Genomic DNA, 25,559 nt, shown 5'->3' with positions numbered 1-25,559 from the left:
TGATTACTGATTTCTTGGGGCACTTCCTTAAATTTTGCACCCAAGGTGAGGACCCTACTCACTTCACCCTAATCCTAGCTCCTAGGTCACACAGCTATTAAATGTAGAGCCAGGATTTGAAAACAACAATTTCCCTTGAAAAGCCATGCTATTAATGCCTTTGCTACATACTGCTTCACAAAAGTAGTAGAATGGACAGTCCTTGACTTTTCTGCTGAGAGTCTGTTTGAGGAGAAGAAAAATTCACAAGAAAAACAAATAGAAAATCAGGACCCATAGAAGAAAAATAAATGCATAATAACACACAGGAGTTGGATAAAATAATTAGCATGATGAGGGCTGGGAGGGTTCATATTGAATCACGGAAAACTCCTCCTGAATGTCTCTTAATGACCTCACAAACCCTAAAATAAGTTGCAGAGGGGTTCCTATTTTAGTACTAGAATCAGAATTTTCAATGCAGAAAAGAGACCATGGAACTATTTGATTTAGTGAGGTGACCTCATCTCCATGTCAGGGCTGGCAGTGGCGGCCACAGGACAAGTAGGTGCTGAGTGTATAGAGCCCATTCAATAAACTCTGTTAACTGCATCGATTGTTACTTCTTTATCTCCTAACTGCTTCCTATCTTCACTTTGCTCCATTTATTCTCCATCCAGTCAGTGCTGTCAAGTAGGGTCCTTGCAAAGCTCCCCATGTCCATTTTATAGAAGTCCACAACAATATTTTTCCAATCATCACAATTGGTTGTCAACACTTTGTAGGTTGGCTAACACTTCATTTTTTTTTTAACCTCTTTATTGGAGTATAATTGCTTTCCAATGGTGTGCTAGTTTCTGCTGTATAACAAAGTGAATCAGCTATACATATACATATATCCCCATATCCCCTCCCTCTTGCATCTCCCTCCCACCCTCCCTATCCCACCCCTCTAGGTGGTCACAAAGCACCAAGCTGATCTCCCTGTGCTATGCAGCTGCTTCCCACTAGCTATCTATTTTACATTTGGTAGTGTATATATGTCCATGCCACTCTCTCACTTTGTCCCAGCTTACCCTTCCCCCTCCCCATGTCCTCAAGTCCATTCTCTAGTAGGTTTGCATCTTTATTCCCATCCTGCCCCTAGGTTCTTCATAACCTTTTTTTTTTTTTTAGATTCTATATATATGTGTTAGCATACGGTATTTGTTAACACATCATTTTTGATTATGGTGAAGACAGTCAGGGTCAGTTGCCATCAGGTAGAAGGTGACAGCTTTCTTTTCTGAATAGCTAGGCTTCCCATAGGCATGGAAAACCAATATTGTTGATGGTACCATTTCAATTTTTGTTTACATATAGAACATTACAAATAATAAAGAAGAGAATATTTAAAAGAGACATTTACAGATAAAAATGTACAGAAGCATAAGCATCTAGGTTTTAGTTATATACCTTTATCACTAATATTGAACTGTGTGAATCCGGTATGCTTCTCATTTTCTTTTCGTGATTTTAAAGAGAAAAGTCATGGATTTCTCTTTATCCACCAAGTTTGGGAACAAACATTCCCTCATCACCTCCCCCACTCCCACTCCCACTATGTGTTCACAGGTCCCAGGGTCTTGGTGTAGTACATGCCTGTTGTTTGCTGGCTTTAATTATCCAGCTCAGACATAACCTAAGAGGCTTTTCCAGGTACATTTAGTCAGAATCAAATTATTTTCCCTCTATGTTGCTAGTTTTTACATTTTTGTTAAAGTTGTATTTCATGGTAGGAAACATGTTCAATATAGTTTTGTATCCCTGCAGGACCTCGCACTTAAAACAGATTCACATATGCTTGTTAGATTGAACTGAAATTTATACTGTGGGAAATCAGGATGATAGTTTGGAATGAACGCAGAATATTAGACTGTATTTAGAAGCTCCCAGAGTAAGCCTGCAGAATTTCCCTGTTGACTGCATGCTTGTGCCCCAGGACATAAACTAGGAAAAATAGCATTTGTCCTTTCTCTACCAACTGCACTCCATCTAAATACACACATTCTATGACTTTTTCTACATCATCCAACCATGCACATGGAGCCTCAGCTGACACCGACGGTTAGCCCTTTGCGTTTACTTAGTTACCTCTCTTTCTAGATAAATGTTGGATATACAACTTGCACCAGATGCCTTTCTACTTCAGTGTAGTCATGATCCTGGAATGTAACATTCCAAAATGCAAAGGATCTGCTCCATGAACACATTTAACGCAGCGTTAGCATGGGATCAGAGACACCCAGCAAATAATATTTTTATGATAACTGAGAATCCCAATAATCACCTTTCTCATGAGGGTCATAACTGAATTAATTAGATTTTATAAAATTCCACATACAAGACATGGCTTTTGCTTTCCAGTGACTTAGATTAAACTAATTTTAGTTTGTCAAATTGTTTCCAGGGTTTAATGCAGGACTTGAAGTGGAAGCACTTTGCAGCTCCCCAGAGTTACTGAGTTCAATAAAGCAGGTTTCTACCCTCCTGGGCTCATCTTCACCATCTCTACTTTTTTAACTTTTTTCTAAAAGCCACATTATATCATGTCTGTTAAGAACAACTGGTTATCATTATGATTACTGCTGCCAGTTTAACAAGAAACTAAAGCACTAAAAAATGGATTGAGGGGATATTTATGTTCTCTTCTGACCTACAACAGTCATGACATAAAGAACTGTAGTTTATTCCTTAATAATGGGAGATTAGATGATTTCATCTCAGGCTTGCTGAATCCCACAGTGCCAGCAGTATGGAGTATGGATGTAAATTAGAGGAGTAAATAGATTTTGACATTTTAAAAGGGAATGCACAGTTGGAATCTGATCAGCACATTTGCCAATACAATGTTCCCTGTGAAAAGAAGTTTCTTTCAAAAAGTTCCTCAAGTTGTCTCAATTATGATGCATTCTTTAAACTGAGAGCATGGCTTGAAGTTCCAGTAGAAGTTAAGGACTCACTCTCTCACTGTGTGACCTTAGGTGCAATCTCTCCATCCCTTATTTATCCTAAATATGTTGGCAGGATTCACAGATAATGTTAGTTTCTTTGAAGAAAACTGTTACATAGAGGATGTCTTATCAGTTATCTAGTCATTGATACTTAATGAGCTGCTCATTAACCAATCAGACAGCATGAGGTTTAGTGATCATCCATTTAATATGAGGCCAACGAATAGGACTGTGAGGGAAGGGGACAAAGAGAAATGAAACCATTCAATTATGTATTAGATATTTACTGAGTGCCTACGTTCTAGGCACTATACTAGATGCTAGGGATTTTTGAAATGAGTGATGCAGCTTTTTGCCCTGGAGAAGCTCAGCGTCACAGAAAAGACATAAGCTGACTGAAAGCTTTAACATTTGCTTGGAAAAACAGATTAGACACCCTTCAGATAAGATAAGTTCACTACAGATCAACTGACTAGCCAGCAAAAATCTGTATAGTAAAGCTTATTAAACTTTAGTCTTTTTAAACTTTTTTTGTCTTTTATTTTTTTATTATTATTCTCTTTAAAATTTTTATTTTATGTTGGAGTATTGTTGATTAGCAATGTTTTGTTGGTTTCAGGTGTACAGCAAAGTGATTCAATTATATATATATATACATGTATCTGTTCTTTTTCAAATTCTTTTCCCACTTAGGTTATTACAGAATATTGAGCACAGGGAACTCTGCTCAATATTCTGTAAACTTTAGTCTTATTTATTACTATTAGACTTTACTATTCCCATTGATAGTGAATTTGTGATAATTAGGGTAGAAACGTTTCACCCATTGGTGGTACATATTAATAATGTAAACAAGGTATAGATACTGCATTTTCATGACAGTAATGTTTAGTGCAGCAGGTTTCTGACTTCCTGACATAATCTCCACTTTTAAATTTTTTTTCTAAGAACCACACTGTATCACATTTGTTAAGAACAATTGACTTATACTAATGATGGGTATAATGTCAGGCAGGAAGTCTTACATTTTGGAAACCAAACCCTAAAAGGGGGAAAAAAATGTGGTTTTTGACAGATGACAAGGAGACGTAGTAGATTTTAGGACAATTTGAGAAAGTTCTTTTACAATATCTTTTGATCCTTCTGACTATCCAAAAATACCTAGACAGTAAAAAATTATCAGTAGGTTGTATTTTAAGGCCTACTTGCAAGTCAATTATTTTGGATTTGGCACATCCTCAGAGAAATCTTTTTATATGAAGGTTCTAGTTTCCAAGACAGCCCACAAAACTCTATTCACTTGTACCATGAATGATCAACCATGCGAGTACAGTATTTCGCAGGTGGTATCAGCGGCTATGTTCATGGACAACTATTAGTTCTGTAAGAATTTTTAACTCTTGTGTTTTCATTTGCATGATGATATGAAAAATTAATATAGTCATATTCTGGATCACCTAAATAAACACCCTATTACATGGTTCTCGAAAGTGTGTTTATGGTTATCTTTATAATTGTGTAAGACTTGTGTTATCAACTGATTTAACAGTAGTACTAGAGGTCTACTGTATATACTGGTTAAGAGCTGGCTGTCATTTGGCTGGCTTGCCTTGGAAAATTTCTCATAAAAATCCAGATTTCTGTTTTGTTTTGTTTTATTCTTTTAAGTCAGAAAATATGGCAACTACGGGCCTGTGGCAGTAATAGAGCTGGGCAGTGACTGTTTCTTATTCAGCTCCTGCTTCTCTCATGCACATTTTCTCCCTATGTTTGATAAGCATTAGAGTTTGTGCTTCCCAATCTAAGCAATGTTATATTTTCCAGAATGGAGTAGTAAGGGTTCTGGGAAAAGGTAGTCTACACCTCTGCACATGTGTGTAAACAAGTGTGTGTGAGTAGGAGCTTCTGCGGGATGTGGCTCCTTTCGGGGGCACCATCCCACTTTTTTCTCTGTAATCACAGTTTAGTATATAGCTTGAAATATAAACTAACCTTGAGGAACTAATTTCTAAGCTCCTGCATTCACAGACCCAGAGGCTTGCTGAGTTGCAAGGAATCCTAGTGTCCTTCCTTCCCTCCCCTGGCTACTCCCCAACCTTCCACATAATGCCTGCCTCTCATCCAGCATGTTTCCTTCCCTATTATTACTTGTTATTCATTTTTACTTCATTAATATTTAAAGATCATTGCAGTTATTCACTGAAAAGGGCAACACTTACCACCAACCATGCGAAGGTGAGCTCAGATGAAATTTCTAAGGAGATATTTTGAAAGCACGGTATTTCCAGAGTCTGATTTATCTCTATTTCTATTGTATGGTTGCTTCTCCATTCATCCTGTGTAACTGTAACAAAATGCAAGGTAGAAAAGACATGGATCTGTGATTGGTTTGTAAAGTGCTTTTAATACAAGAAATGAGAACAGTTTTAGTATAGAGATTCATCTATCCTCAGGGTACACCTATGAAGGGGACCCCACCCACAGTCCTTGTATAAATGGCAAAAGAGTCACTGCGAAGCACAGAGCTGTTTCTCACTGAAAAACTATAGGGAAACTATCCTAACAGAATCCAGCTCACAGCTTGTTATGTTCCTCTGCTTTAACCCCAAATTGGTGCTTTAGGCTTCAGATCACATTTCCTGGATCAGGTAGAACATAAAACGTTATAACCTAGCCTCTAACTGTCTTTTTAAAAATTTTAATAGACAGTTACTTTTAGAGAACTTTTAAGTTCATAGCAAAATTGAGTGGAAAGTACAGAGTTTCCATCTATCCCCTGCCCCACCCATGCACAGCCTCCCCCATTACTAACACTCCTAACCACAGTGTTGCCTTCGTTACAATCAATGAAACAACATCAAACACATCATCACCCAAAGGCCATAGGTTATTTACATTAGGGTTCATTCTTGGTGTTGTACATTCCATGAATTTTGACAAATGTCTGACATGTATCCACTATTGTAGTATCATATAGAATAGTTTCACTGACCTAAAAATCCTCTGTGCTCTGCCTATTCATACCTTCCTCCTACCAAACTCCTGACATATGCTGATCTTTTTACTGTTTTCATACCTAATTGTCATTTTAGAGCTTATAAATATTTCTCCAAAGAAGAAATGACACAGAAAAACACATAAGGAACTCCAAGGAAGCACCATTAATAAATTATTTTCGTTTTAAAAGTGATATTAGATGAAGTTTTGTAGTCTCTCTTTTCAGGACGGTGATATATATATATATATATATATATATATATATATATATACACACACACACACACACATATATACATATGTAAGCAAACTATAATGATGTCAAAAATAACTTATAGGACTTCCCTCGTGGTGCAGTGGTTAAGAATCCGCCTGCCAATGCAGAGAACACGGGTTCCAGCCCTGAGCCGGGAAGATCCCACATGCTGCGGAGCAACTAAGCCCGTGCACCGCAACTACTCAGCCTGAGCTCTAGAGCCTGTGAGCCACAACTACTGAGCCTGCGCTCTAGAGCCCATGCTCAGCAACAAGGGAAGCCACCGCAATGAGAAGCCTGTGCACCACAGCGAAGACTAGCCCCCACTCGCCCCAACTAGAGAAAGCCCACGCGCTGCAATAAAGACCCAACGCAGCGCTTCCCTGGTGGCGCAGTGGTTGAGAGTCCACCTGCCGATGCAGGGGACACGGGTTCGTGCCCTGGTCCGGGAAGATCCCGCATGCCGCGGAGCGGCTGGGCCCGTGAGCCATGGCCGCTAAGCCTGCGTGTCCGGAGCCTGTGCTCTGCAACAGGAGAGGCCAGAACAGTGAGAGGCCCGCGTACCAAAAGACCCAATGCAGCCAAAAATAAATTTTAAAAAATAAATTAAAAAAATTTATAAATGAAAACAATTCTATCATCCTAATATCCTGAAAATCTTATTTCTTTTTTCTATATCTATACAAATCTTATTTGTATGCATGTATTTGTTTTTCATACTTTGCAATTTTATTAACCAAAAAGTGTTACCTATATTTTTACTTAAAATGTTTTGCATGATTCTTAAGCTACCTGTGGTTGAAATTCTTAGATGCTTTATGTCATATATACACATCATCATTTGTTTAGTAATTTTCAATTATTGAAGCATATGCTTTTTCAGTTTGGGTTTTTACCTTATTTAAACTATTGCAATCTTTATAGCAAGGATCGTCCTTAAACTAACAGCTTTCTTCTGACCATTCAGCTACTTAAGATAAATTCCCTGAAGTATAACGAATGGATCATGGGGTATGAACATCCTCATTATTATCAACAGCACATTTTTTTTTTTAAATTGGATATTTTGAAAGTTATACCTAGCCTTTAGAACTTCATTGTATTTCAAGCTCTCATCAGTATCAGCTGTCCTCTTCACTGATAACTCTCTCTTCCCCCCCTTCCTTAATTGAAGCCAGGCCTTCCCATTGGGGCCCATCTTCCCCGCATCATTCTCAGACAGTGGTTCTTTGTTTTCTTATACCCTTATTTCCTCAAGATCAGGAGATGGGATCAGTGCCTTCTTTGCTTTCTACTGCTGCTTCAAAATATTACTCCAACCCCGTAATTTAAAAAACAAAACAAAACAATAAAACCCTTGTCTTTTATGGTTAAAGGCATTTAACTATAACAGTACTTCCAAATGGAGTTACTTGTATATCACTACGAAACTTTTTTTGCCATGTTTGCATACCACCATTAATATTATTGATTTTATTTTTGAGATTATTGTAATTTTTTGACTTATATCAGTTTATTTTATTTTTAAAAAATTTTTAATGAGAGAAATTTTATTTTATTATTTTATTTTATTTATTTTTTTTGGCTGCGTAGGTTCTTCATTGCTGCACGCGGGCTTTTCTCTAGTTGCGGCAAGCGGGGGCTACCCTTCGTTGAGGTGCACAGCTGTGGCACGTGGGCTTAGTAGTTGTGGCTCACGGGCTCTAGAGCGCAAGCTCAGTAGTTGTGGTGCACAGGCTTAGCTGCTCTGCGGCATGTGGGATCTTCCTGGACCAGGGCTCGAACCCATGTCCCCTCCATTGACAGGCGGATCCTTAACCACTGCACCACCAGGGAAGAACCTATCAGTTTATTTTAAACAGAGACTGATCTAGGCACAGATTTGTGTAGTTTATGAAATCCACTCGGTACATTAAGTCTATTTTAATGTGCATTACCCAAATACATAAGTATTAAATTTTTTGTAAAGTTTGTCCAGATTCTGGGAAGTTGGAAATCCAAGTGGCATAACTTTTTGAATATTCCTGAAATTCCTAATAAAAACAGACTAACTAGAGTAGCAAAACTAAACACAATATCTACAGCAATATCTACAGGAACACTAAATAACAATATATCACCATTAATATGTGGAGACAAACCACTAGACCACTGTGATATCAGCAACTGTGCAAAAAGAAACAGGAAAATCAGCTGGGCTCCTGATGGCCCTTAGAACTAGAGAACTCTCCCCCTGCCCCAGAAAAAAACCAACAGGCAATCACTGGGAAAAAAGGCAGACTAATCTGAGGATAGCATCACAAATGCAGAAAGAAGTATGTAGGCACCAAATTACCAGAGCCTTCTAGGGAAAGAAGAAAAGCTTGTCAGTGCTAGAGCAGAGGGGACTCTTCAGACATATCCCATACTGAGAAGAAACCCCTGGGAGTAGAATCCAATTTAAACAGGACAGGCCCAACAGGAGAAAGCAAAGAGGCAATTTAGATAAAAGTGAGGGATAGGAGGAAAGGAAGTACATCTCACAAAGTACAGTGGCATATAATTTGCCTTGAACATAACAGACGAGAGAGCTCTAGAGAAACTGAAGACTCTAGAAAAGATAGCCTGGCCCACTCTTCCATGATAAAAATCAAAATCCATTTAACTTAAACATACTTAGATCGAGCAATAGAAAAGAAATGGGGTAGAATCACATGTAAAGATACCATAAGAAAAAAAAAGAGAGAACAAAGTAACATTCCTACAACAATAACAGCATATTAGAAAGACATGACTTCAAAATAAATAAGAACTATAGCCTACTTATTCAAAATGAGCTAAAAGAAATAAAGAAAATGATATAAGCTATGAAAAAATTTAGAAAGACTAGTAAATGAGTCAGTTGGAGAGAAGAAAGTTTATAAAAGATAAGTGAGAGAATTCAGGAAAGGGTTGGAAATAATAAGTTTTGAAAATCATTTCAGAAATTAAGAGCAAACTAGAACAAAACCAGGAATATATTAACACAAAAGCTAATGCATTAAAAGAAATTTAAAAAATAGAATGAGGGAAATTTTTAAATGAAATGAGTTAATAAATAATGAATTTTAAAAGAAAAAAGAGGTAAAAGGGATTCAAAGAAAGAGACAGGCAAAGAAGATAAAAAGTATGTTTAATAGAAGATACTCAAGGAAATAAACAATAGACAGAAAAAATACTGAAAATTATAACTCAAGTACAATTTCTTAAAATAAAATGACTAGAAAATACATATTAAAAGATTATACTGCAAAAGTAGGAAAATAGTCTCAGAATGGACATTAAGCATTTTCTTATAAAAGTATTAAAAAAAGTCAGTTCTGGGGAAAGAAAATCAAATTATTATTAACTTTTGGACAGCGAATCTTTATGTCACAAAATAATATAGTAACATATCAAATATACTCAAGGAAAGAAAATATGAGTTAAGGATATTACATTCAGTCTTTAATATGAAGACTATAAAAATCATGTTAGAGTCATGCAAGAACTCAGGGAATATTGCCCCATGAACATTTCCTGAGGATTCTCCAATAGAATATACTTCAAACTGAAGAGACATTCACATAAAGGCTAGGGGTAAGTGTTGAATATATATTTACCTTTAGCACTAAGAATAAATAATTGTTATAAGAGAGTAGTAATGAATATGTATTTTTAAATAAAGATACAATATAAGTATCAAAAACGCAGATGAGGCAGGGATTGAGGGGCTGACTCCTGGTTTTGCGGGCATGAAGATGTCAGTGAAAAAAAGATATGTATAAAACTGAGCAAATGTGTTAAAAAAATCACAATTTTCAGGGCCCTGGAAATTGACCAAAGACAAACATTTAATTGGGAAGCATTTCCTCCTGAAAAACCACTAGAGTTTCAATAAGAACAGTAGGAGTCTTCAGCCTTCTTGCTTAGGGATCCTTCTATCCCCTTTCCTGACTAGGTCGGTGAGAAAGGTAGTTTCACCGTCTTAGAGCTGGCTACAAAACCCAGCAGCTTTTCTTCCAAAAGGGGAAGACTTAAATTAGGTCTAAGCATGAAAATCCTTCACTTTGTCAGCTAACAGGGACAAACTTGGTAGGAAACAGAGAAAAACTGACGCTTGGTTAGCCTGGGTTTGCAGTCTCATTTGTGATGAGGGGCAGACCAGATAGACAGTTAACATGGAGATTCCGGAAATCAGAGAGTCATATAATAGCTGACATAAATTCTCTACATATCTCAGGCTGACTGGGAAAATATACACATGAGTCGGGGGGACCTGAGAGAGCCCAGTGAAAAGTGAAAGCCAAGGGAGGTACTACTGTCGCAATTTTGAAGGCACTCCCTAACCCCGCCTCCACAGACATCTATGTGTAGAGGGTGGAAGCCTATTGGGCTTGAGGTATTTGAGCACAATTTTTGCCAAATTCATTTGTGGACCAACAAAGGGGCTTTGCCAATGTAGGGGCAACTCCTTGGAAGCCAAACTAAAGACATAAGAATTATAGTAAAAAGCTAAGCAGAGATTTCAATGGCCACACACTGCAAAGGAGACAGATTTTGCAATTTAAATATGGGTAAGTTACTAAAATTTTGAAAAACCCACAGAATCTAGAGTTGTCGCATTATGGGTTTTTTGTTTTTGTTTTTACGTTTAGCTTTCAACAAAAAATGAGGACATATGAAGGAAACAGGAAAGTGTGATCCATACTCAAGGAAAAAGCAGTTCATTGAAACTGACTCTGAGCAGATCCTACATTGGATTTAACAGACTTCAAAGCAGCTATTAAAAGTATGTTCAAAGGATTAAGCAAAATATGATGGCAATGACTCAATACACAGGGAATTTTAGTGAGGATAAAATGAACCAGATGGTTATTCTAGAGTTGAAAAGTCAATAATAAAAATAAAAAATTCACTGGGAATTCTCAACAGCCAATTTGAGATGGCAGAAGAAAAAAATCACTATGTCTGAATAATGATTAATATAAATTATCTAATCTGAATAGCAGAGAGAAAGAGGATTGAAGGAAAACAAAGAGTTTCAGAGTCATATAGAACAATATCAAGTGTCCTAACATATATGTAATTAGAGTCATAGAAGGAGAGATGAAACAGAGGGGGACAGAACAAATATTTGAAGAAACAAAGAACAAAAACTTCATATTTGATTTTTTAAAAATTTCCCCAAATTAATCTACACATTCAAGAACTTTAAAACCTTAATACGATAAATACAAAGAAACACGCAACTAGGCATGTCATAATCAAACTGCTGAAAGCTAAAACAAAGAGAAAAGTAGGAAAGCAGTGATTGAAATCAGTAAAGAAAAAGCCCCAAACTTATCACATGCAGGGACCAATAATAGAATTAATGGCTCTCGTCTCACTAGAAACAATGGAGATCAGAAGACATATTCAAAATACTGAAAGAAAAAACAGTCCACTAAGAATTCTACAGTCATTGAAAATATCATTCAAAAATAAAAATGAAAAAAAGAAAAACCAGAATTCATGGCAAGTAGATTCGCTTTATATGAAATTCTAAAGTAAGTCCTTCCGGCTGAAAGAAAATGACACCAAATAGTAACTTCACTCCATGGGATGGAAAGAAGAGCATAGTAAATGGTTAATATATGGGTCAATATAAAATATATACATTATTTTTCTTCTCAATTTCTTTAAGAACATGAAATTCTTTAAACCATTAATTGCGGCACTGTTCTGTTGGGTATGTTATAGGAGATCATTCATGTGTCTGTTTTTTGTCTACTTTTTCTTTTTCACAACTTACTCCAGCACATCCTTTCCTTTTGCTATTATTGTCAATAATAACACAATATATATTCTTTATATATGTAATACATATAATAAACTGCATATATAGAATAGAAACATTGGAGTTAGCCAACAAGGACATTAACTCTTTTTAACATATTCAAGAATAGAGAAAAAGATGAAGGAACTACATGAAAAGATGAACAATTTCATCAAAGAATTAAAAATCTAAAAAAACGAATAACTTAAAAATATAACATCAGAAATTAAGAATGAATTTGATGAGACTGAAAACTTACTGGATACCAAGAAAAATAAGATTCGTGAATTGGAAAATAGGTCAATAGAAAATTTCTAAACTGAACCACAGGAAGGAAAAAAAGTAGGAAATACAGAAAGAAAAGTATTAGAAATCATTAAAAAATATATTTAGTTACAATTTTTAACACTAGAAACCTAACATCACAAATTTAAATGCTAATTTAAAAAACATGCAAGTGTGAGAAATAACATGAGTGAATTTCTGTATAATCTGGGAATGGGGAAAACTTTTCTTAGCTATGACTCAAAATTAGAACCAATAAGGAAAAAAAAGTGATATATTTTATGTCATAAATGTAAGAATTATGCTGCATTGGAAACAGTAGCATAAGAAAGTATGGACAGAGGACAAACTGAGAAAATATTTGCAATTTATATTATAAATGGTTAATAGATTTTATATGTGGGACATTTTCAGCCTAATAAGGATAATAACTATAATGAATTAAAACTCATTAGTATGTTTAAATTCGTATAAATTCTTGATACTTAACACAAATACTTATTTGTGACCTAAGAATGCTAGTGAACCAACTCATTTTTAAATCTGGTAAATAAAGGGAAAGAACCAAGTGTCTATTCTGCTTTTCTTATACAAATTGTACATGTAGTAAATAATTGGTTCATGGGAGGAATTTCTCTTTATAAGAATACTTCAGCTGATAAATGAAGGAATGATAGAATTAGAACATCACTCTTTGGCAGCCCATAATGAACGAATGGATCTAGGCAATACCCATCAGTGGCTGTTAACATCACACAATCAGACATTATGTAGCTCTGATGTAACTACACAACATCATCTATGAAATACTCTTGCCAGAAAATAAAAATAAATGTGATCAAATCTGTATACCTAACTAAAAGGTGAAAGAGGAACATGGAGATACCATGAGATGTGAAAAGCAAAACCCAGGCTGTGGGTAATTCTACAGGACAAATAATCAAATTTGCTCAACAAATGCATTGGAAACGAAAAATAAGAAATGTAAGACAGCCTTCAGATTAAAAGGGAACAGACTGGTCAGAGGCAGGTGGTGGGGAGTAGGCAAAATGAGTGAAAGTGGCCAAAAGGTACAAGCTTCCAGTTATAAAATAAATAAATTCTGGGGATGTAATGTACAGCATGGTAACTAAAGTTAAAAATGTGTTTAAAAGGGCTTCCCTGGTGGCACAGTGGTTGAGAGTCCGCCAGCCGATGGAGGGGACACGGGTTCGTGCCCCGGTCCGGGAAGATCCTACGTGCCGCGGAGCGGCTGGGCCCGTGAGCCATGGCCGCTGAGCCTGCGCATGCGGAGCCTGTGCTCCGCAACGGGAGAGGCCACAACAGTGAGAGGCCCGCGTACCGCAAAAAAAAAAAAAAAAAAAAAAAAAGTGTTTAAAAGTTGCTAAAAGAGCACATCTTAAGGGTTCTCATCATAAGAAAAAAATTTTAACTGTGTGAAGTGATGGATGTTAACGGAACTTACTGTGGTGATCATTTTACAATATATACATATATCAAATCATCATGTTGTATACCTAAAATGAATACAATATGTCAATTATATCTCAATAAAACTGGGAAAAAAGGTCAAAGAACACACTATGCCTTTAGATAGGGTAGTAGCATGTAGTTAGACTGAGATTATCAAGATTATATTATCCAGATTATTCCATTCTATTACCGGTACTATTACTCTGTTATTATAGTCTATACTACTTCTATTACCACATCTCCTCCTCCTTCTACTACCTTTCCTCCTTCTTTTCCTACTACTGCTTCTAACAACAACATTAACCGCCCCCAAGGCTTTTGTTGTAATCTGGGAAATTAAAGCCATATTGTACTTTTTAGAACTAATCCTAACAACTACACATTTCAGACACATTAAAGTCTCACAGTCTGAAGCATTGTGGGATCCAGTAGCGTCAAATGATGGAAACCTGGATGACAATAACCCAAGGCTTGACTCAGAGAACTGCGTTTCTTGGAATAACCCTAAAACTAACCTAAAAGGAAACCCTGTCAAGTGAAAATGAAAAAAGAAGCAAATGCCAAACAGTGTGTTACATTTCTACCCTCATCCACAGCCTCAGAGCACTAGCTCACACAAAGGAACAAGGTATAGTGAAGAGAAGAGTCCCTTCTCAGCTAGGCACTCCAGGAACATGGGGACAGGATTTAGACACACTGTTTTGTGAGCAGGCAGGGAGGAGAATGACTCTGCAGACAACAGACAACAGAAAGAGGTCCCAACCACCTCTGGTCCCTCAGCATTTTCATATTTAGATTCTCATACACCACTTCAATTTGCATTTGTTCGTGTATTGCAAATACGTGCACTCGTGTGTGCTTTGCTTACCCAACCAGCCTGTAAACCTGAAGATCTCCCAGGGTTGTGAGAGGGAAATGGCAAGAGAGAGAGAAGAAGGAGTGAAGATCAAAAGAATAAAGGGGAAAAAGATGTCATGAGGGGGGATTTGACAGGGCTTTTGAGTGACAACTGCCTGTCTAAGTATCTGCCCCTTAGCTTTATACCAGGCTTACATTTTTGATCACTCTGTGGTGAAAGAGTTCTTTCCCTTTCTGTTTTTCTCTTTTCTATTTTGCTCCCTTTGTACCCAAATACACAATACCAGAACCATTTCTCTAACATCGAGGCCATTGTTTTTTCCGTCTGGTCCGGCAGATCAAGAGCAAAGTTACAGTCAGAAGACTGGGAAATTGACAACCACAAAGCATGTATACTTGGCTTCTGCCTCCCCAGTGATTTGCAGTTTTTAGTAGTTACAAGCTTGGCCCTTTATTTTAAGAAATACACTTTCCCTCAAAGGCAACACCACTCTCCTTTCTGAATGACACTGTACCTCTTCTCCACTGCTGTCTTTATGTTGAGCCATTCCCACCTCCTATTTCCTATACGGCACATTAATCCATGTTGTCAATTCTCCATGGAATAAACACTAGGTCCTCACATATGCAGTAGCATAGTTTACAGTTTTAGGAAGAAGACCCAAAATCTTTGTCTAAAGCCAAGGTCAGTGTGTACTTGTGCTAATGTGTGGCACGTTTTGTTGGGCCCCATATCAGGCAGACACAAAAAGAGAGGGCGGAAGACTCATTTTTAATGAGACCTGAGATGTAGAGTTCACTCATTATTATTTCTACTATTCATAATGAAAAGTACCATTTTCCAAACTCTTACTCTTGGGCAGGAACTATGCTAAGTGCTTTACACAGATTATCTCATCTAATCGTCAAAATAATGGTACCTGTGAAGGAGTTCCTATAATTATCCGTATTTGTTATATGAGGAAACAAAAACTTAGGGACTTAGAAGAACCCGGCGAAGATGAAATATATAGTGAATGACAGAGCCAACATTCAAATCCAGGCCACCTGATGCCAAAATATATGTAGGTAAACACTGTTCTATACAGGTCTTCTCATTTCTCTTCACTCAACCCCCACCATCCCAACCTATCCCCAAATGAAGTATTTTTTCCTGGAAAACAGCAATGGGAATGGGGCATTGTTAAGGTAGAGGTAGAAGAGATCCTGCTCTATAGCTGGACTGCCCAACACCATGCATGGTCTTATCTCTTGAGAAGTGGAGAGGAAGTAATAAATCCATACCTGTTGTTTGTCCTGGGCAGCTCCATGCCTTCTTTAGCATAGCGTTCATGAGTTAGTTTTTGCTGTGCTTTTTTCATATAACACCAGGTCACTTTGCCCCTGAGTTAAAAACATTCCATTTCCAGTGCATTTTCCATTTGGCTTTCGTTTTCATCTTTTCCGTTAGTATAAACGGAGATCATTTATTTTAGGACCAACTAATTTAGGGTAGGCATTACTGTCATCATTTTCCAGATGGGCTCAGAGAATGTACATGCCAGGCCCCAGGTGAAATTCTTTTCTAGCCAGAAAGGTACTAGAACTTTAACCTAGGATTCCTGCCTCCAAAGGCAGCCTTCTAAAGCAAGAATGAGTGAATGCTACACATTCAGCAGCCTCCTCGGTACCTTTCCCTGCCTTATACTAAATATATCCAAAGCCACTTTGATAAGCCCCCCCCCCCCCGCAAAACCTTGCCTTATACTAAATATATCCAAAGCCACTTTGATAAGCACCCCCCGGCAAAACCTTGCCTTATACTAAATATATCCAAAGCCACTTTGATAAGCCCCCCCCCGCAAAACCTTGCCTTATACTAAATATATCCAAAGCCACTTTGATAAGCCCCCCCCCCCAAACTGCTCCGATTCCTTTGCCAACCATCTCAGTGAATGGCACCACCATTCAGGTGTGCTTGCCAGACACATGCATGATTTTTCTCTCCCTCACTCATACTGCCATTGTTCTAGATCCACTCTATTACCAAGTCCTACCTGTCTAATGCTCAAAGCTCAAATTCGTCATCTCCTTTCTACATCTTCCCAAACTATCACTCTGTCTCCTCTGGGCTACTGGTCTCCTAACTTGTCTCCACCTTCTCCTTCTCATGCCCCTTCACTTCTTTCTCATACTGAAGCCAGCACCAGCTTTTTATAACACAAATTCAATCAGGCTATAAATGTCATGCCATCCTTTGGTTGAAAATCCTTTGATGTCTTCCCAAGGCACTTAGATAAAAATCCAAACCTCAAACATGGCTGGCAAAGTTCAGCATGATCTGGTCCTTACCGTATCTCCCACCTCATCCCTTAATTCTGTACCGAAGTCCCACTGGCATCTTCCTATGTCCTCAAACACTACACAGCCCTTCATATCAGCTGTTCCTTGTCTCTGGATCACTCACAAACCTTCCACCTCCCAAATGGTGTTAATATCTACTAATCTTCAGACCTCAGCTCAGGTGTTGCTTTCTCAGAGTCAATTTTCCTGACTTCTATTATATTCTCTCACAAAACCGCTGTAGTCTTTACCACTTATCACTGGTGCAATTTTACATGTATCCTGGCACATGGCTGGCTCAGAACACATACTTGTTGAACAAATGAGAGGTGAATGAATGCATGTGCTTCCTTCCCCCTCCCAGACATGCTTACCATTTGTCTGAATCTGTAGGTTGTAGATTTTCGTCTGAATGCCCTCTGGGTACAGAGTGAAACTACACTCATACTTGCCACCAGTGAGCAAGGAGGACATGTTCCTTAAGTGCAGAGTCCACTTTGACACATTCCTGGGAGCTTCTCTGAAAGCCACCAGCGACTCACAGGGGCTCCCACTGGCACAGTAAAAGCCATGTTGGGGATGATAAAGGGCAATCAGGTCCAACTTATCAGTGACCTTGGACCACGGCATCTGCACCAAGAAGCCTTTCTTCTGTGTTTGGCAGGTCAGGTTGACATCAGAACCAGGTAATGCATAAATGTCTTCTTCTGCATTGAACATTTCTTCCCATACTCCTGAAAAGGAAGGACGTGAGCCATCAGTTCGCATGATTCACACAGAGTGACTCAATGAGAAACCTTGGTTACTTTGGTGAAGTGAGGGAGCAGCTGGAACTTTCCTCCCTGGCTGACTTAGGGGTTAGAGAGAGCTTGTTCCTGATCTAAACAGAGAAGCATAAGACTCAACACAAATGAGGAGGCATTTGCTTAAAGACACTAGAGGAAATTATTGACTTTTGAATGTCTATCACTTTGTCTATTGGTCTGTCCAAAAAATAATGTAAGTTCTCTGACTACCTGTGAAAAAAATTAAGCCTATTTAAAGATTGGAGCCCACTAGCAAGTTTATTATGACAACTACTCTTACAATGAATATAATTGGCTTTTTTTTGTTTATGAATCAAAAGCACATAACATATAATAACACACAAATATTATTTTCTGAAACTGAAAAATAACTAATATGTGTATGTTTTTAAAAATATATGTTTACAAGAGGATTTTACATAGGTTATTTTGTTTAATCCTCTGCACACACCAAAGGGTGATTTTTCTGTTTGTTTTTAAAATTTATTTATTTTTGGCTGTGTTGGGTCTTTGTTGCTGCGTGCGGGCTTTCTCTAGTTGCAGTGAGCATGGGCTACTCTTCGTTGAGGTGCGTGGCTTCTCATTGTGGTGGCTTCTCTTGTTGTGGAGTATGGGCTCTATAGGCGCATGGGCTTCAGTAGTTGTGGCACACGGGCTCAGTAGTTGTGGCTCACGGGCTCTAGAGTGCAGGTTCAGTAGTTGTGACGCATGGCTTAGCAGCTCTGCAATATGTGGGATCTTCCCAGAAAAGTGATCGAACCCGTGTCCCCTGCATTGGCAGGCGGATTCTTAACCACTGTGCCACCAGGGAAGTCCAAAGGGTGATGTTTGTTAACACTGTTTATCAAAGAGGAAACTGAGGCACAGAGAGATTAAGTGATTTGCTTAAAGTCACACCTCAGTAAAAGAACATTAATTTGGTTGTCTAGAGTCTATGCTCCTTCTATAACCTTCATGAACTCCAAACTGCCTTCCAAATTGGTTGAGAAGAGTAAGAAATTTGACATTCAATATCAGAGGATCAAAAGGGCCATCATTTCCATGTAGTTAGGGTGCCTGAGGAAAGGATGGGGAAAAAACAGCGGTAGAGGTTTCCACTAAAGGTAACCCACTGGTCAGCATCATCTATAATCAACACTGAAACACTAGACATGAAAGAAGATTCCCTCCCATCAGCTCTCTGACCAAATGGTACAGGACACTTACAATATGTTAAGCAGTGAGCCTTTGACATGCCTTCAATAGTGTAGGTCTCAGTTTTAGAATTAACATGGAATACTGTTACAGGAATGATATATTATTGTGACAAGTACCACTGAAGCTCACAAAGGAAAAAGATAAAAAGATGACAAGCAACTGAGAAAAAAACAGGCTCCAAAGGTACTGGACAAATGGGAGTTACTACACTTTTATGAATGCAAAAGTTTGGGTAGGCAGAGGTTAGTGCAGCTTAATGTAACTCCCTGTGAGCTCACCTTTGCCTGGTAATACATCTCTGATCCTATCTACAGCATTATATTCCAAAGTCTCCTTTGATTTAGAAATTCTCCTTTAAAATCTTCATAACTATATCTGAAAAGCAAAGCTAATTCTTAAGACACTCGGGCTCACTCTAATACCCTCGTGCTACGGAATGCAGAACAAATCTCTCCTCCTGCTGTTTTTAAATAGGCCCTTTAGGCACTGGTCCCCGCTGTCATAAGGACCCTACTTTGTCTCCCAGGTCCATACCTACACATGCCTCATTAAAATTCAACCTATGTTCAGCTCCCAAAGATCTTAGTATTTGGAGGAGAAATTCTTGCTCTATCCAAAAGAGAAAGTATTTGAGAAAGAGAAAAGGTTGAGCCAGGAGCTCTGAGTCTCGATGGCTTGTGATGTTTCTAGTATTCCGGAGTTATTCTGACTATTACTTGGAGAGCATTTCATTTGCAAGAAGCACAATTTCCCAGTTACTCCAAGAGACCCTCTTAGAAAGAAAATGGGTGAAAATGTCTCAGAGCAGTGGCACAAACCACCCAATCCCTTCTTGTTTTTAGCGCTCATTTGTAATCCTTTCTAGACTCTTAACATCTCTCTGAGAGCTGCCACTTAAATACATAACTGAAAACCTTAATAACAGTCTGCCTTTGGTGATCAATTTCGGCAGTAGCCACAAGGCATTTTAAATAAACAGAGGCCCCATTCCCCTCAAAGCAGCCGATCTGACAAGAAAGGACAACCAGAAGCCTTACCCCTGACAAAATGTATCTGGATGATGGAATAGACGGCACAGTATGTCCATTTTCCCCCCATAGTCTCCTGAAGGCCTCACACCAGCATTTCCATAATGATCACAGAAGTCAATAGATGCCTTTAACTAAGCAAACTCCAGCCACCCTGTTTGTGCTGAAAAAACGCCACATCTACCAAACGCCTGTGTCTGTTTATCACTTGGCAAGACCCCAGGAAATGAAACGTAGACAGGAAAGTAATGTGGTTCAGAGCTAAGTATAACCTTCAACAGAACAATGTTGAAATTGTTCTCTGAAATCTTGTGTATCACCTTCGTTAAAAGCATTTTTAGCATCCAAAGATTCTCTCCTTCAGGATCTCTGTGTCAGTCAAGCTGCTTCTGAAATCCACACAAAGGAGATCATGCAGAGCAGTTCATAATCTGCTTGTTATACATTTCTTTTCAAGAGCACAAAGTCATTTAACAAATGTGAGCTCAGTGTCTTTCATAATAGTTTTTCTGTTCAATTTTAAAATATGTTTTCTTTCCAGAATTGCTTCAGGGTGAAAGAACAAAGAATTAACAGGTTTAATTTTAATAAAATCTGAGAAGTAACAGAGGGTAGCTCCAGCTAAGAAATGGAATTTTAACGTCTCCCTTCTTTCAGGGAAACCCACATTCCCTGGAGGTGAGGAGACGAGGGCTCCTTTTCCACCCTGTGTCTGGGATAGGCTGGTGGTCAAGTAGGGAATTCTCCCACCCTGCTGGCGGGAGGTCTGTTTTGATGATGACAGAAAAGCGTGTCTTTGCCTCAGCAAAGATCATGTAGAGTAAGATAGAAACAATCAGAATCCAAAGGCAGAGAGAATCTCCTACCTCAGCTGGTTACCAGGCCCTGTTACATCCACCCACTTACTTCCATTTACCGAGGACCGGATTTCAGGGAAGTGACTCCTTGGTAAAAATCCCTGGTTATTCGCAGAAGGACATGATGACTGTTCCCTGTCAGATACAACTGTATTGGTTTTCTACCTTGGGGTAAAATAGGCCGTCTTTACCTGCCAACACTAAGAGAAGAAACGTTAGGCTGGAACTACAGCATAAGTTTAATGAACAAAGAATAAAAATGAATTAATATGTACCATCTTATGAACAATTGGTGAAATATTCTGTGACCCTCATCTCATTACTACCAGCAAGGCTAAAGACAAATGAGAAGACTGAGTTGTGTTCCTGAGATGGTTACTCTTTTGAGGTCAGGGAGAGATAATTCTGACCAGGTCATCATGTATCATGTCATCATGTACCATGACATCATGGGTGTACTGATCTGTCCTATGCAAGGACTTGGGAGGGGGATACGGATGATGCTAAGATATAAAGCATCACTCTTGCCATTCAGGAGATTAGAATTACCTGGGAGAAGACATTTGCATATGGTGAAATAGGGCTACTGTCTTCCTGGACGTCCAGGCTACCCTCTACACCACCCCTACAAATATTTGCTGTGACAATTGTCATACTCATTACTACTCAGCTAATGATGTTTCCTGCAGAGGCCAGAAAGTGGAGTTACTGATTTCCTACTCCAGGGCTCCCAAACTTTTATTCCTATCCCCCCCACCTCCCCAGTAGGTCTCAGGTCCCTGGAGGTGTTGGGTCAGTCGGGGCTGACAGGGATATTTTCAGGGAGGGCTGGGGAGTTCAAAGTCTTTGATTGAAAGGCAGGAAGAAACATCACTGCTCTTGATGCCTTCATATCTGCCCCTTTCCTCCTAGAAATTCTAGTAAATCACGGTGATGGAGTATAGAGGCAAAAACAGGCCAGAAGATACAGTAAGAAGACCCTGATCTATAGGTTGGTGTCCCTATTAAACTGGGAGACATTACAAGCCTGGGAAGGGATTTCAGTTACTTTACTCCACTTGTCATATTAAGAGGAATCTACCTAAGTAGAAACCAATAAGAATCTAAATTTATTGAATTCTCTAAGAAAATATCCTCCTCCTTGAATCATCTAGAGGTCTCTTATCTCTTATTGCCTGAAGGGGAAGCAACTCTTCAAATAAATCCCTCAGATTCAGAAAAAGGGAAATCCTCACTTGTTTTCCAGAGCTACAGAGTAACTTTTAATGGAATCCATGCCTGGGGCTGGGATGCCCAGGGGCCCCATTTAGTGGCTACTGGGCAAATCTGCCCATCCTGGGTGTGGTTTTTATACTTCCGTGGCCTAGAGTCATCAGATTGGACTGATTTTCCTTTGAGATTCACCCAGGCTCTAATAGAAGAAAAATTTCACATGCCCACAGAATATTAATTGTGCTCACCTGGCGTCCTGCAGCTAAGAGCCCGGCGCCAGCCCCTCCATGGCTGTTTGCATGCAGCAGGTGGCAGCAACACCCCACAGACCAGCACTGCTAGCCCAGTGATGGGAATTGCCCTCACTGCTTTTCAATCCTGGGAATATTTTCTAAAGGCCCTTTCAGCATGAGGGTAGGCATTCTCTATACTTAAAAATAACTCTTCTATGGAAGTCATGTCAATCTCTTCTATTATCCTCCCTGCTCACTAAATCCCAACTGCATGGTGTTTCTTCTGCCTTAGATTAGAGTCTACTGCATATAAAGAGAAAACAGAAGCAGTCAGTTTCACACACAAAAAGAAATCTTGAACTTCAGAAGCAAATTCAATTATTGACAAAGTGAAGCAGGGGCACACATTATTTCTGCTACAGGCAAGACACAATTGTGTGTTTTGGACAAACTTTTTAAATGCTCCATCTAAACACTTACCCTCAATGAGATTAAGGACATTTTCAGAAATAGGAAGTTGAGCAAAAGGTAATCTTATTTTTTGTGGTTTTCAGAGAGGTTAACTCAAATATTATTGATTTGTCTTGGATTTTATTCTTTTTTTTTTTAACATCTTTATTGGGGTATAATTGCTTTACAATGGTCTGTTAGTTTCTGCTTTATAACAAAGTGAATCAGTTATACATATACATATGTTCCCATATCTCTTCCCTCTTGCGTCTCCCTCCCTCCCACCCTCCCTACCACCCCTCCAGGCGGTCACAAAGCACCGAGCTGATCTCCGTGTGCTATGCGGCTGCTTCCCACTAGCTATCTATTTTACATTTGGTAGTGTATATATGTCCATGCCTCTCTCTCGCCCTGTCACAGCTCACCCTTCCCCCTCCCCATATCCTCAAGTCCGTTCTCCAGTAGGTCTGTGTCTTTATTCCTGTCTTACCCGGATTTTATTCTTTAACTACTTATATAAAAAAATAAGAACGTGGAGTGTTATACTGTTGTACATGTTTCTTTCCCAAAATGTTTAGGAAACATGCTGCTCGATGTTTCAGTTAATCAAAAAATATGTATTTAGTGCCAACTCTTAAGGGATTACTGAAGAGGCATAGTTCTAGGTGATTTTAAATACAAATGAGGAAATAAGCCCTTAAGGCACTTATCATTTTGCTGGGGAAAAAATATCCATGTGCACCAAAGAGTCAGGTAACATAAAGCACAGAATTAAATGAGTAGGTAGCACAGGTCTTTAGAAAAGGGGATGATCTCCTAGGGATCAGGTAGGCTAGGAACATCTCAAGCGTGGAATCTTAACTTGGCTTTATATTGTAGAAGTAAGTCTGGTGGAAACCATGAGGTAAGTCACTCCAGGCAGAGCCAACCCTTGGGAGTACTGAAGTTCAAGGCCAATTCAGTGAGTCAGCTGTTATCATGAAGCAGAGGCTTTATTGGGGGGCTTGGGGCAAAGTCATGCTAGGGATGAGCTTAGATTCTGGAGGGCTTCGAATTCTAGGCTATAGATTTTTTTCTTCATGTCAGAGAGAGTTATAGGATTTTCAACAAAAGAGTAAGATATTTAAAAGTAACATTTTAGTAGGATGAATTAGGTGAATTAGTAGGTGGACATGTGAAGATTGAATAAAAGAAGGGAGAAAAAAAGAGGCAGGAGACCTGTTAGGAATTCTGTATTTCTTTAGGCACCTGAGGATGAGAGCTTTCCTATTGGCAATTGTCAAGTATGATAGGGGCATGGACATTGCAAAGAACGGAGGTAAGGCTTGGTGTCCAGTTGGACACGGAGTCAAAACCTCCTTTGAATTTTCATACATCAGAATTAGGAGGAAAGAAAAAACATCATAGAGCTGGATTCCTGATGGAAGAATGGATTCCTGCTCCCTTCCCTACCCCAGGAGCAATCGTCAGGGATCACTGGACTTTGAACTAGAAGTGAGGGATGACCTATTAGGTACAGGTAGAGGCCCTGCCTCCATGAGAATGAAGGTCCTCCTTTTGGCTTTCACTCAAATTTTATGAATTTTAAGAATTATCATCTAATGGAAGAGAGAGAACTTCATGAGACTTTCCACACAGCAATTTGTTTTCTCACCATCATTTCCACCATGCTCAGTCCATCCAGTAAAGACTGATTTTAATATAATACATTTTTGTAATGACAGCATCAATATCTGCTCATTACAAGAAAACACTTTAAAAGGATAACAAAGAAAATAAAAATCAGTTGGAATCCTAACCACCCAAAGACAACCAAAGTACTTATATTTTGTCTTATATCTTTCTAGACATTTACATAAATATGTTATATGAAGAAACTGGATTTTTACTATTTTTACTGCACGTACTCTAATCTGTGCTTTTTTTCACTTCATAATATATTGTAGACATATATACATGTTATAAAACAAAGATAAACTTCTTCCTTTAAAATAGTTGCATAATATATTATTCTACAGATGTCCAGAAAAGTATTTTTTAAGTAAGAGAAATTTTAGAATATTTTTTACTTTGAGAAATAGAATTACAAAATTCAATTGAATAATTATAGTAAGTAATCTTTGAATTTTTCTTTTCAGTGGCAAATTGAAATAAGGAGAGAGAGAGAGAAAGAGAAAGAGAGAAAGAGAGATCAATCCTGATTTTGCCAAAGCTCTGGGAAGCTAATGACTCAATAATAACTCAATAATGGTGACTTTTGCAGAAAAACACTTGAAAAACCATTAACATCTCTAGGGTTAAGTTAGCATAGTGAGCATTAGAAGAAATATTTTAAATTCTACATTCTACCTGGTTTCAAAGCAATGAAATTTATTTCAAATGTGTCTTCACATTCAATGGAGAAATTTAAAAAACACCTTGAAAAACTGAGAAGTGTTCAACTGATTTTAGAGCTTAATAAAAAGACAGTGTGGAGCAAAAATCACACACCCTGGTTTTTCTGTAGACTGCTACAAACATATTCTTAACCACGTTACATTTTTACAACTACCGATTCATGTACAGATACTGTGTTGCTACACTTGGTGAAAACAATAGGCTAGGGAAAGTCAGCCAAGGACTGGATCTGACCTTTGTCAGTAATCCCCCTCTTCCTGTTCCCCAATAATTTGTCTTTAAATGGAGTTCAAAGTGAGAGTAAGTGAGAAAGGGAAAGAGAGGGAGAGAGACCATGCTGGTGTATTTCCTCCCTCCCTCCTTCCCTCCCTTCCTTTCTCTCTTTCTTGTAGTGATGTTGC

General features: G+C 38.5%; 1 protein-coding gene across 1 annotated transcript in view; it reads right to left on the bottom strand.

Annotated features, from left to right (window-relative positions):
- CD96 (CD96 molecule) overlaps positions 1–20,079 on the bottom strand; it is a gene marked incomplete at both ends in the record, with an annotated part of 85,403 nt that extends 65,324 nt beyond the window's left edge. The window contains 3 exon segments of the mRNA XM_082840567.1: positions 5,192–5,316; positions 17,353–17,712; positions 20,019–20,079. Coding sequence (XP_082696693.1) covers positions 5,192–5,316; positions 17,353–17,712; positions 20,019–20,079 — 546 coding nt within the window.
- Positions 20,080–25,559: the final 5,480 nt, after the last annotated feature.

The sequence above is a fragment of the Leucopleurus acutus genome (genome assembly GCF_964270905.1).
Source record: "Leucopleurus acutus genome assembly, chromosome: 5".
In the NCBI taxonomy this organism is placed as follows: Eukaryota; Metazoa; Chordata; class Mammalia; order Artiodactyla; family Delphinidae; genus Leucopleurus; species Leucopleurus acutus.
Note: the sequence above shows the minus strand (reverse complement) of the source record. Positions and strands in the feature narration are given on the sequence as shown.